At 38.5% G+C, this 13,597-nt stretch overlaps 1 protein-coding gene across 1 annotated transcript in view; it reads right to left on the bottom strand.

The window, feature by feature from the left end:
* Positions 1-1,313: 1,313 nt before the first annotated feature.
* The window catches only part of UGT8 (UDP glycosyltransferase 8), a 164,364-nt gene continuing 152,080 nt past the window's right edge, over positions 1,314-13,597 (bottom strand). The window contains exons 4-6 of the mRNA XM_040330041.1: positions 8,834-8,910; positions 4,380-4,599; positions 1,314-1,823 (exon numbers count right to left, since the gene is read on the bottom strand). Of these exons, the coding sequence (XP_040185975.1) occupies positions 1,475-1,823; positions 4,380-4,599; positions 8,834-8,910 (646 nt within the window). The 3' untranslated portion in view covers positions 1,314-1,474. The remainder of the gene's footprint in view (positions 1,824-4,379; positions 4,600-8,833; positions 8,911-13,597) is intronic.

The raw sequence follows: 13,597 nt of genomic DNA, 5'->3' as shown, positions 1-13,597 counted from the left end.
AATACAATTTATCTACATCATTTTACTCATCTCTAGGAAGTCAAACAGGCTGAATCCACAAAGCTGTAGGGAAAAATGCCCAGAGTATGGACATTAACTTTTTTACATACTCTTAACAAGCAGTAAAAGAGTTTTAAATCGAGCCATCACTAACCTCAATAGCTGCTTGTATTGTGAAGCAATTCATCTTCAAAGATCACAAAAGAGCCTCCAAAGTCAAGTCTTAGCCAGTTTCTATGAGTTTGGAAACACTTGCTGTTTGTTTACAATAGAATGCTGGCACACTGCCAAGATACAACTCTCCGTAAATAAGGGGAAAATAGCTGTGATTTGAATGCTTCTGTTGTGAAATTTGAAGTTGAATTTCTCCACAATGCCTACAACTGCAGAGGTGAACAAGGTTTTTTTTTTTTTTTTAAGTGCTTGTGCTGCTGAATCAGAATATGTAATTGGATGTGTTGAGATATGGCAAGTGACACATTCACACATGTTCACAGACATATATCCTAATGTTCAAATAAATAAAATAAGTGTTTGGGTGACATTAAATTAATGAATCAATTATACATTTATGTAAACCTAAAATATCATTATGGAAGAAAGGCAGTTGAAATAAAACTGCTCTATGAGTTGGAATGACAGAACTAATTTGATTGATTAGATACGTTATTCATTTTGTCTCAATTTCTACTGCTGTGAGGACAGCTAATATGCAAAAGTTGCCAATTATTTATTGCTTAAACATGGCATTCTAGGTATTACCCATACCACTGTCAGCTCTTTACATACCTGGGAGGAGTAGCCACCAATTTGTTTTAATTCTTCAATATTGTATAGGATTAAATGCAAAGAGCCCAGTAAATGGTAAGTGTTTCTCCAAAGTGTTGTTGCCTTTCTTAAATCACATTAGGGTTATGCTATGTAGTCAGTTTAGATGCAAATTTTAAACAAATTGCTATACTGATTTTTCTTTAATCAAGGCTGAAATGTGTTAGCAATGCTGATGATACTTATAATGGTGGTTTAAGAGTGTTAATAGTGATAACCTCTAATGCCGCGTACACACGATCAGGCTTTTGACTGGCCAAATCACATCGGAATTTTGACGAAAAATAGAACATGTTCTATATCTAAACTCCGATGTAATTCATCGGAATTTCCAATGAAAAAACTCAGATGGGGTTGCACACGATCGGAATATCCGATGGAAAAAGTCTGTCTGACTTTTTCCATCGGAAATTCCGATTGTGTGTACGTGGCATTAGTCTTTCAGTGCAGAGAAAGGCTCAAAATGGGAAAAGAATAAACAAGCATTATAATAAATTAAGGTTTTAATGCATGGACATAAGTTCCTTACTGCTCAGGCCTTTAATGATGATATATTCTATGATGCAGTGCAGAGTCCAGTATTATGAAGAGAAACTTAGAATTGGTGCAGTGGCTCCTTTAAAACTATAAATTAGGATACCATCGTTCATTTCACTTTTTCCTTATGCTTGATATGCCCATTTTTTTTGTGCCTGCCATTTGCTAAACCATTATGGCAGACTCCATTTGTGGCGCTGTGTTCTGCACTTCTGCTCCTTCGCACATATTTTACAATTTTGTAAAGTGCATACCAGGCTAAAATAGCAACAACAATTATGACTAATACAATATCGACCAAGAAGTACTGATAAGTAGGGATGTCATAGGTAGTAGCACGGAGATGCTTGGCTCCATTGTGGCGAAGAATGTAGTCAATCCAGTAAGTGGCTCTACTGACAGGATGGCCGGGCTGATCTTTGTGAATGTTAGATAGCTTCATGGCTTGTTGTTGATAACTAAGTTAACAAAATAAAATAATTAGCAGATAACAATGCAAATGATTCTACGAGCTTGTAATGGCAGAAAAATTCTCTAAATATAAACTATATTAAAATATTGGTCTCAGTTTCTGAGGTGTGAGGGGTGCTAATATTTAAATTAATTAATCGCTTAAACTAGACACACCAAATGTGTTACCTGTACCTTTCTTGCATTGAAGAAGCCCGTTCCTTTGATAATTAAAAATACATTTAAAAAAGGCAGATAACTCTCAACTTGGGTTGTATCTTCTGTAAAGCAGTATTTATAGTGACTTCTGTTACCGAACAGCCTCGTCAACATGCAATTACTGCAGGCTACAAATCATATGAGCTTTTTTTGTAAAAATACTATACATTAAAGCCCAAGTTTAATCAGACATTTTTTTACTGTAAATCAGCACAATGGATATGGATGAATGGATGGTGCTAAGTGCCCTCCTGTGCTGCTTGAGTTTAAATTTAAAGTCCTCTGAATGCTATCATACCCGCACAGCAGTAATCTTCCATTGCCGCAGGAGTTAATAGAGCAAAGAAGCCTGTAACAGGCCCTCATCAATGTGTTGAATATGCCTGTCTTTTCTGTTCTCCCTCCTTCATTCATAGAAGCTGTGCATAGCTCCCAACTGTCCCTGATTTCGAGGGACTGTCCATGATTTGGAACAATGTCCCTCTGTCCCTCTTTCCCCCTCATGTGTCCCTCATTTTGGATCTGATCTAAATAGATGTATATAAAATGCACTTTTTATCTAAAAAAAAAAAATCTAAATTGCTGCATTTGTAAATTCCAAAAGCCAATATAAAGGAATAGTAATGGTAAAAAAAAAGCACTTGTGGGTTTAACCAATCTTGTTTTTTGTACAATTCTCCTTTAAGGGGTGTGGCAAGGGGTGTGTCCTATGCCTGCATACTTTTGCTGATAGGTGTCCCTTGTTCCCATCTCAAAAAGTTGGGAGGTATGGCTGTGTTATAGCTTCCATAAATAAAAAAAAGATCTATGTATAGAAGAGGCAGACTTTTCATTCATCTGCCCATCCTCCATAAGTATTTTACATTCATAGTCAGGCATAGTCGAGATGATGAGTGCCTGTCACAGGTCCCTCAGGTCTAACAACCCTAACAGCACCAGAAGATTACTGCTAAAGGGAGAGAGGGTTCAGAGGACTTTGGATTTTAATTAAAGCAACAGGCAGCAGCATAAAGGATACTCCTCATTGATAATAAATACTGTCCCTTGTGCTGATTAAAAAGAAAAGTGTGGCTAAATTTAGGCTTTAAGCACAATGTTTTTTTTTTTTGGTTTTTTTTTTATCGTTTTTAAACACAATTTTAAACTGCATTTTTTATTTATATATATATATATATATATATATATATATATATATATATATATATATATATATATATATATATATATATATATAGTCTCTATAAAAATAAAAGGAAGGAAGAAAAAAGACCACATGCAAACGTTACCCTTATAATTCTTGGGAAAATACATAAAGCTGAAGGCAGGTAAATCAAAAGTGCCAGGAAAATAAAGAAACAAAAAGTCATTTTTTGCCAAACACTATACTACCTAGTTATTTCACACGTCAAATGTTCACTTCACTAACCATATCTGTGGCGTCTTTCCCTTTAAGCATGTAAATGATGTTTGATCTTTTATTCAGCAGTGTTTTTGCTGTTTCAGTACAGTTTTTTTAGTTTACATAAAGAAAAAACAGAAATGGCTTATGTAATAATATGTAAACCATTTAACATTAATAGTTTTAACATGTAAAAAAAAACTAATTTATGCATTTCACCATTGTCCTATTTGTGCCTAAATAATACAGCCAAATATATTTTACAAGTTGCACAATGCACTCTAACACATTTCACATACCTGCTATTTGATCTTATCTATCTCTGTCCTTTTAGTGGGAATTTTATTATAATTGAGAGGGATATGTTGGATAACAGAACATCTGCTAGGCAATGGGAAAATGATAGAGGGGAAGCATATTTACCGCGTGATAGAAAGCTTTGAAAGAAAAGATAAAGGCTTGTAAAAAAAAGTCCCCAGGCCCAGCAAAACTTTGCTACACCCACTCAGTAAATCTAAGTATTGATGCATTTATAGCCGTCTGTCACATTGGAGGTTATTCACTAAAACTGGAGAGTGTAAAATCTGCTGCAGCTCTGCACAAAAGACACTCAGCTTCCAGGTTTTATTGTCAAAGCTTAATTGAAAAAGCTGACGCTGGAAGCTGATTGGCTACCATGCACAGCTGCACCACATTCTAAATGCACCAGTTTTAGTAAATATCCCCCATTGTACATCACAGAAGTGCAATATTGGTTGTAATTATGTAAACGAGTATGGGAAAGGGGTGGGGTCTTTACATTTTCAGAGCATTTGCAATCATTAGTAAGACCTCACCTGACCTCATAATTCTAAACTATACACAAGTAACGTGGCAGTTTGAAGGCTAATTATCAATTTGCCTGGAGTCAAGCCTTTGTTTATAATAGACAGAATAATTTTCTTACCTGTGATTATAAATAACATCTGAAAGAGCTTTATACAGGTTGGCCTCTGTCATTCTTTTCCACTCCAGGAGAATGCCCATGCCCTTAGCCTGTATTCTGGTCATAGTATCATAATGGTCCCCAAACAACGGTATTCCTACTACAGGCACTCCATGGTACATAGCTTCAAAAATACCATTCAGTCCTCCATGGCTGAGAAATGTCTTGATTTTTGGATGTCCTATAATGTAATTGAATCCCTTTGTCAAGTAAATGTTTGCTATAATACAATATTTTACTTTACATTTGTGGTATTTGAAAATAGACGTTAGCTATCACATCACATGTAGCAATAACTGCAATATTTCATGTTTCATTTGTGCTTTAAGCAATTGAAGATGATAATATGCATGGCGCACACGGCAGAAAATTTGCCAGGTTTGAAGGTTTCGGAAACCGTTTTAGATGGTCTGATAATTGGGCTGGGAGCAAATTGTGGTGAATATGAAATCTGATAAATGGGAAATGAGCAGATTATATACATAGTTCTATATGTTTCCTCTATACTTCAATAGTTTTAAATAGTATGGCTCAATTCACAAAGCTTTAAACAAGGACCTCATTTAGACAAATTTAAAAATAACTGTCACTTTTTTGAAAATAAGTATGCATTGTTTAATTCCATTTGCCAACATGTACCTATATTGTTTATAACAATAATCCATAACCATAGCATAACCCTAATGCGTCATAATGGTCCAAAAAAACTGATGCAATCTGGACTCACTTTAAAACATATTTTAAACAACCCTTTATTAAATATAAATACTTAACTCTGGCCACAATATTTTTAGCTTTAGGTAGAAGGGATATGGATAGAGTGGGAAAGGAAACCACTCTCTGAAATCTCATTGAAGATATTTATAATTCACTTTCTGTCCCTGAGACACCAAGTTTACAGAGCCTAAAGCTGACAGATCAACTTTCTTTCCTACGACCCCGGGTTGCAGGGAAGAAAATCACTCGATTCCCCCATCAACACAGTCGGTGTTTGTGTTGCTATAGCTATGTTGGTGATTTTTTATAGCTTATAGATTTTTTATAGCTTAGATATGTGAATGGTTAGATTTTAGTTACATGTGTTGTGTTTGGAAAATAATGCTCCCCCTACTGATATGCAAATAAACCCGTTGGACTAGTTTATGAGCTCAGCACAGGAAGTGAGGCTACAGGATATGATGTAGCAGGAAATTGGGGCGGGGAATAGGACTTTGAACAGGCCATGTGCTCAGAAAAAGACACACTTGTACTGGAGACAGAGGAGAAAGTTTTTTAAACAGATGTTTTGTGCTGGACTCTGAGCAAGGAACCATGAGAACATTTCATCACCAGCAAACCCAGGTTAAGTAGCAGTTTAGTATACTTATGCCTATCACATACATGGTCCATGGTTATTTGTTGGGAAGGATAGCTAATTTGGGCACGTGTAGGCATATTTTGTAATAATTTGTATGCTATGAATTGTGTATCTTGCAGTTGTTTGTGCAGCTTTTCTGTTCAGTAAAGCACAATAATATACTTCAGAGTTTTAATTGCTTCCTTAGCTTATACCACAAAGAACCTTCATAGACAGCAAGAAAAACAGTGTTGATGGGGGAATCCCTCCCACAGAACTATTGTGTTCTCCCAGCAGGGTGGTGACTGTCCCGGCCAGGAGAACACACAGTGATTATTGTCGCTGGCAATAATTATATGAAAAATCTGACAGGTTGATTGTGCCCATGTTGATCGATCAACTTGTGTACAATCAGCCTGCCTATACATGGTTTGAATACCTGCTGAACCGGTTGAGATTCAAACTTTCTTATAGTGGAAGTTAACTTCCATGCATGACTTTTACCTATAGGTAAGCCTATAATAAGGCTTACCTATAAGTAGTGTAAATATCTCTTAAACATTTAGGAGGTTTTTACTGTACACGCAGCCAGTGACATCACTGGCTCATGCGCTCTGAAGGAGCGGCCATCTGTGCCGTTTCGGCAGGACTCCTATGCTGTGACAGGCGGCTCCTCTGTACATGCCTGGAAGTGACGTCATCGCGGCTCCGCCCAGTCACAGAAAATGGAAGCGGCCTCCAGCTCTGATATCTCTGCACGGAAAGGCTTAGTTTTAAGGTAATGCATAGTAGCACATTATGGCTTTACCTTGCAGTGGTTTACAACTGCTTAAAAACTTTCCCTACTCAATCAAATGAATGTTTTTGTTACTGATAGTTAAGCTGGTAACTGTGCAGTCATGCAATGCTGTACCTAAGAGAAATGTATATATTTTTTTTCAGACAAGCAGAGCCTTTTTCTGCTGGTATTTGATCACTACTGTTTTTTTTTTTCTGCGCTATAAAGAAAAAAGACAGAAAAACATATTTTTTACTTTCTGCTATAAAACATATCCAATAAAAAATTTGGAAAAAACAAATTTCTTCTTAAATTTGGGCCAAAATGTATTCTGTTAAATTTTTCTGATAAAAAATCCAAATAAGTGTATATTGATTGGTTTGCATTAAAGTCATAGCGCCTACAAACTATGGTATATGTCCTGGAATTTTTTTAGTTTTTATTCATTTTTATACTACTAATAGTGGCAATCAGTGACTTATCATGGGACTGCCACAGCGCAGCAGAAAATCTGACACTAACTGACGCTGGGGGGAAACTGACTAACTGCCACTGACATCATCAGTGCCATTAATACAGTGATTAGTGATAATACTATACACTGTCACTGTACTAATGACACTGGCTGGGAAGGCATTAACATCTAGGGCAATAAAAAGGTTAAATGTGTGCCTAACTATGTGTAACATGTGTAAAATGCACTGCTTTTTTGCTAAAGATCTCTCCCTGTACAGAGCTCTGTGTTGTTTATCAACAAAGAGCTCTGGACTCTGATTACACACAGTCGATCAGCAGGTACCAGCCGTGAATCATTGGCCAGGAAATGTTGACAGCCTCCTGCCCAAAATTCAGAAATAGGCAGCTACATAGGGGTGTACATCGCTTTGCCTACATTGGCTGTCCATTGCAGCCTGACAGTTGCCAAGTGGTTAAGAAATTATGAACGCTGCTGCCAGACTCATCCATCTCATAAACCGCTCAGCGTCTGCTATACCCCTCTGTCAATCTCTCAATTTGCTGCCACTCAGCCAACAAATTAAATTCAAGATACTAACTATAACTTATGTCTTATGGTTTTGTCAGCAAAAGGACTTATTCAGGGTGATGAGCTTCATTTCCTGCGATTGCACGCTTGTAAGGAGCCAAGCGATTGAGGCATCACTTTCATCTCTGCAGCCTGAATGGAAAAAAGGCGGATGACAACCAAACCTCATTTTCAAATTGTAAGAAGAACTCACATCTCAGTCTAAAACAAACAGATAGAGACGTGCGATACAACAAACCCGCCCCAACCAAAGTAGAGAGTCCCCATGAGGGGAAAAAGAAGAACTTCCACATCAAATGCCAGTACCCACATCCCAAATCTAATTTAATTAGTAATTTGCATATTACCAAATCAAATGGGCTGCAAGTAATATGCAAATCTATCTGTTTGTTTTAGACTGAGATGTGAGTTCTTCTTACAATATGAAAATGAGGCTTGGTTGTAGTCCTCCTTTTTTCCATTCATGCTGCAGAGATGAAAGTCAGGCTTAAATTGCTTGGCTCCTTATTTAGTTAGTGCGATGGCAGGAAATTACGCTCTTGGCCCGGAAGGAGTCCTTTTGCTGACGAAACCGGCCGGGCAGAGCAGCTTGTTCCTGCTATCATGCACTTCCATTCTTACCTGGATGTTTTGTGGCGGCCGCCTTTTTTATATGATGCAACGCTGGTTTTAACTTGGATATCTGTCATTGTGTGGGCAAAGTCCTTTGGGCACATTTGAACTGATCCTGATGTGGTTCCTTTCCTACCCCTTGTCGGTGGTCTCTACTGGGATTAGTAAATTAAGCCTGTTTGACCCTTCGTAATAAAAGGTCCAGGCACTCTGGTAAAAGTCCAACCTTTTGTGGTGGTGGTGGTGGTGTACACACCTGGTGGAGGGATTTGGATCTATTTTCACCCACAGCTGATCCAGGGGGTTTGTTAATGTGATGAACACGTTCCTTTGAGACAGATTTTTTTTTACTATTTCGCATTTATCATTTTCTTTTATTTATTTAGCGCAACACTTTTTTATTTCTTTTTGGTTATTGTGAAAATATCTCACATTTGTGGTGGTGCTTTGATTCACACATTTTGTTTTATTTTTTTGTTATATGCACAGTATTATTGTTTATGATATAAAGGAAATGAGGTCAGTATTAGTAGCTTCTGTAAATCATAACAAATTTACCTTAACATTTAAATGCCTCTTTTTTTCATTATCTTGCATTTTTCTTTACAAAAACATAAAAATAATGCTGTTTATAATTTACTCACCAAGTAAATCATTTTGAGGTAGCCATTCTACAAGCTTTGTGTTGTTACCTAGATTCTTAGGCTTGGGTCCAGAAAACCTTAAAGCAAAACATATAATGGTGACAATAATAATAATATAATGACACTACAGAAAATAACAGGACATTAAAAGGAGTAAAACAAAGCGGTGTGCTGCTCATCAGAGCTTAAAATAAACAGGAAACGGGGAATGATACAAAGATGTATTACATCTTAACCACTTCCCACCCAGGCCAATTCTGGCTCTTTGCTCCTACATGTAAAAATCATAATTTTTTTTTGCTAGAAAATTACAAAAAACAAACAAACATTATGTATCTTTTTTTTTAGCAGAGACCCTAGAGAATACAATGGCGGACATTGCAATTTTTTATATTGCACTGTATTTGCGCAGCAATTTTTTGAACACGTGTTTTTGGGAAAAAAAAACTGTTTCACGCTTTAAAAAAAAAAAAAAACATTAAAGTTAGCCCAATTTTTTTGCATAATGTGAAAGATGATGTTACGCCGAGTAAATAGATACCTAACACCCTTCAAAATTGCACATGCTCGTGGAATGGCGTCAAACTTTGGTACTTAAAAATCCTCATGTGCAACGCTTTAATTTTTTTTACTGGTTACATGTTTTGAGTTACAGAGGAGGCCTAGGGCTAGAATTATTGCTCTCGCTCCAACGTTCACGGCAATACCTTATGTGTGGTCTGAACACCATTTTCATATGTTGGCGGGACTTATGATGCGTTTGCTTCTGCGTGTGAGCTACCGGGGACAGGGGCACTTTAAAAAATATATATTTTTTGTTAATTTTAATTTAAATTTTTTACTTTTGACACTTAAAAAAAAAAAAAGATCACTTTTATGAATACCAGCATGTGTGGAGCCCAAAAGATTGTATGGTGCCTATAAAAATAGAGTACAGGTATATTTACTTAGTTCACTAAATAAGAAACCGTTGCAACAGCCTGTTAAAATATTTTTTATCAAAGAACAACATGGGAATTGGAGAGGGGAAACATTTCTCAATTCCATGGTCTGGTCACTATAATGAATCTCTATGGAAATAATTTATGCTGGGATTGGAAGCCTAGAAGGAAACGGTAATCTTAAACCCTAGATGGCATTACTTTATGAACAGGCAAAATCCAGTACAGACAATATAAAAAAGAACCCTTTTATTCTACCCTTTATGTAAAAAAATATTCAATGGGAAAGTTTTTTTTTTTTTTACAATAATGGCATTGTCCATTTCTTTCGTTTATGTAGATAATTTCTTAATTTTGTCAAGTGAACAGGGTTGAGATTATTGCTTGACAATAGCAGTGGAGGAAATGTCCTTTCTCTAAATTGAAAATAACCCTCCCTCCAAGATTCCCACCTGTTTGACCACTCTCTCCTCCCTGTCCATATCAAATTAGTCCAAATGACTTGGCTAAAAACTAGATAACTGAAACATGAATGTGCTTTATAAAGTGCCACTTATATCACATGTAGTTGGCATGTCCTATTTAACATATATTAGACAAATAAATCCTAAACACAGGCAAGCTATGTGCACTTATTTCTGTTAGTCATTAATGCTTAAAAGAGAAGTATGACCAAAGCTTTTTTGGTCATACTTCTCTTGTGGATCACAGGAGTGATCTTACTTTTTCCCTCCTGTGACCCAGAGTCATTTAATAGCAGGCTATTGCCTGCTATCAGCGGACCTCACAGAGCTGCTCCAAGCTCTGAAAGGACTCCAAATATATTGTTGGGAAACACCCAGCTAGCTGAGTGACAGCTGATGGCTGGAAGCCGAAGCCAGCTGCGCTCTCCTACTTAATGCTCCAGTGATTGCTGGAGGGGCAGATCGGAGAGCAGTGACTAACATTCACCGTTCTTCTCTTCAAGCAGATCGTCAACTGAGCGATCAGCAGTCATGTGATCATTCAATTCATAGCCTGGGACAACTGCAGTACCACACTGATGCTGCAGCATAGTGGTCAATTTGTGTATTTATTTTTAAGCACCCCAAACTTCTCTTTTAAAATATATCTTAAACGAAAACTTGTTTTTTTTCCATGTTGTATAAGTGTCCTGTTTAATAGACATTCCTTCACCTCCTGTTATGTTGACAACTTGTATTTACCAGTTCAAATAGAGGGAGAGAATCTCTTTAGTGGAAATGCAGACAGAAAGAAAAACCTTGTAGGCAGGTGCATAATATGCACCTTTTATTATGTCTTGCCATGTTATGGCATTTATGGCTTGATGTCTCTTTAAACATCTGGCTGACTGCTGCAGGGGTTTGGTCGCGTGTGACTTCTTTCATCTGCAGATGTGTCATATTTGTTTGTATTAGGGGTATATATACATATAACAGTAACAACTTGGGGTGTGTGTGCCACGGAGTTCATCTGTCAAAACATGCTGTAGATATGTGATTCTTACCCCTCAAAATGGGCCATCTTTAGGGACTTCAGTAGATTTTTTTATGATTTGGACATTATCCATCACAGGTATGGGCTGCACTATGTTGCTATGCAACTTATCTTCTGAGAACACTTTTACAGACAGTGTTATGTTCAGGAGCACAGCCAATTCTACCTCTGTTAATTTTTGTAAACTGATCACACATGTATCTGGACTTCTCCAGTGCCTCAGTAAGTGTAACATTGACATTTTTGAAGAATCTAATATTGACAGTTAAAGCCATTTAACCCTTCAGGTTATGTAGCCTTGAGCTGCGCCAGGGCAGTTGTTCCAGTAACCTCTGTGAGGTACATGTGCATAGGAGCACAAGTTAACCTTCAGTTTTCGGGCACAACTCCATTGGCGGCAGCCAGTCTGAGGAGGAAACAGGTGATTGTGGCAGGTGACAGTGGTTTTGTTTAGAGGGTGGACAGGGCACTTAGTGTACCTCTCCTCTGCTGGTGCACAGTGTCTTGGTCAGGGATCAGGCTTGGAGACCAGTAGCTATAGCAGTAGAGAGGCTCCCATCAACCAGCAGAATAAGTACACAAGCAGATCGACTTGGCAGATGGTGCGGGCTCACCAGAGGAGTGATGTCTAAGCACTAACCATTATTCACCAGAGCTTCTGATGGTGGAGATGGGTTTTGCTGCATGTTAGTACCAGGTCACAGACCACAGGATCACCCCACTAGGAGATGAGCAAGAAGGGATCCAGTAGCAAATATAGCAAGTATGGATTAAGAAGAAGCATAGTAAGGAAACAAGCCAAAGGTCGGTAGCAAGTGGTTGCAGGTTGGGAACAGCCGGAAGCTTAGTCCAGGAACAAGCCAAAGGTCGATAACGAATGGTTGCAGGTTGGGATAAAGCAGACACATAGTCGAGAAAGGAGCCAAGGGTTGAAAACGTATGGTGGTGGAGAGGTGCATGTACAGAGCTGATCAAGCAAGACATGCTTGTCTAATGCTCTGCTTCTCCTGAGGCCACACAGCCACTCATCAGTGCATCCCGCCCAGCTCACCTATCTCTGCTGCCTCACCACAGATCACGCTGCACCGGCTACGATGGTGTATAACAAATGCTGACAAGAGCCCTAAAGCACACCTCTGACACTATCACTGAGAAGCTAATCTGGGAAATTAGAGACATGGGGCGACACACTGATGTGCTGGATCAAAGGGCAGATGATCTAGAAATCCTCACTGGCAACCACTCAGAAGTCCCTGCGTGAGGAAAATATTTCCCTCCAGTCCAGGCTCGAGGACTTTGAGAACAAAGGCGGACGCTCTAACATACGTATACGGGGCATTCCAGAGTCTGTGATTGATCTGCAGTCCACCATAATAGCCCTCTTTCAGGAACTGGTGCCTAAATTCCTATAGAGTGCCTCGAAATGGACAGAATCCACAGGAACCTAACCCCACACCCAGAAGAAGGCCCCTCTCATGTCATAGTAAAGCTACACTTCTTTCACGCAAAAGAACAACTGATAACAGCTTCCCGCCAGAAGGAGTCGCTGGTCTTCCAAGGTCACCGTTGCCAGATTTTCCAAGACCTCTCTCAAGTCACCCTGGCCAAGCAGCAAGAGATGAAGCCACACCTGCTTTTCCTTCAACAACACCGTATAACCTACTGATGGGGCTTCCTGCAGTCTGACAGCATGTCACAGTCTAATGCAGGCTTAGCCTAGGGTAAAAATGCAGCGTGTCTTTTTTACACTGGACGCCCGCCCGCAGTCTGACAGCATATCAAGGGCTAATGCAGGTATGCAGATTGGCTGACATTTTCACTTGCTAAACACTCAAATTGCTGCACATAGTACAGAGGAAGAAATTAGCAATTATAATTGACTTTGCATTTCCTTCTGAAATATTCAAAATTCACAGGCAGTTTTTTTTCACGTTTCTGCTGTTCCTGTGTCCTCTTCAAACACACTTGCATTTGGGGAAGTTGGTACATAGCCTGGTATATAAAAACAATGAAATCAATATGTTCTTATTTGCATCCATCAGCTGGGCTGCCCATGTAAAACAGTGACAGCAGTGTCAAGCCTCACCCAGTGGCAAGGATAAAAATGCCAAAGTCTGCCGTATTTATCTCTGAGGAAAACTAAAACAGTGAGGTGTGCAAATGGGCACAGTGAGGCATGCAAATGGGCACAGTGAGGCGTGCAAATGGGCACAGTGAAGCTGCATATGGACATTGTTGACACTCTTTTCCACTTACAGTAGCTGCTGCATTCTCACCGTAGGCTTATACTCGAGTCAAAAAGTCTTCCAGTTTTTTGTGGTAAAAT

The sequence above is a fragment of the Rana temporaria genome, chromosome 1 (assembly GCF_905171775.1).
Source record: "Rana temporaria chromosome 1, aRanTem1.1, whole genome shotgun sequence".
Taxonomy (NCBI): domain Eukaryota; kingdom Metazoa; phylum Chordata; class Amphibia; order Anura; family Ranidae; genus Rana; species Rana temporaria.
This window is presented reverse-complemented; position numbering and strand designations above follow the sequence as displayed.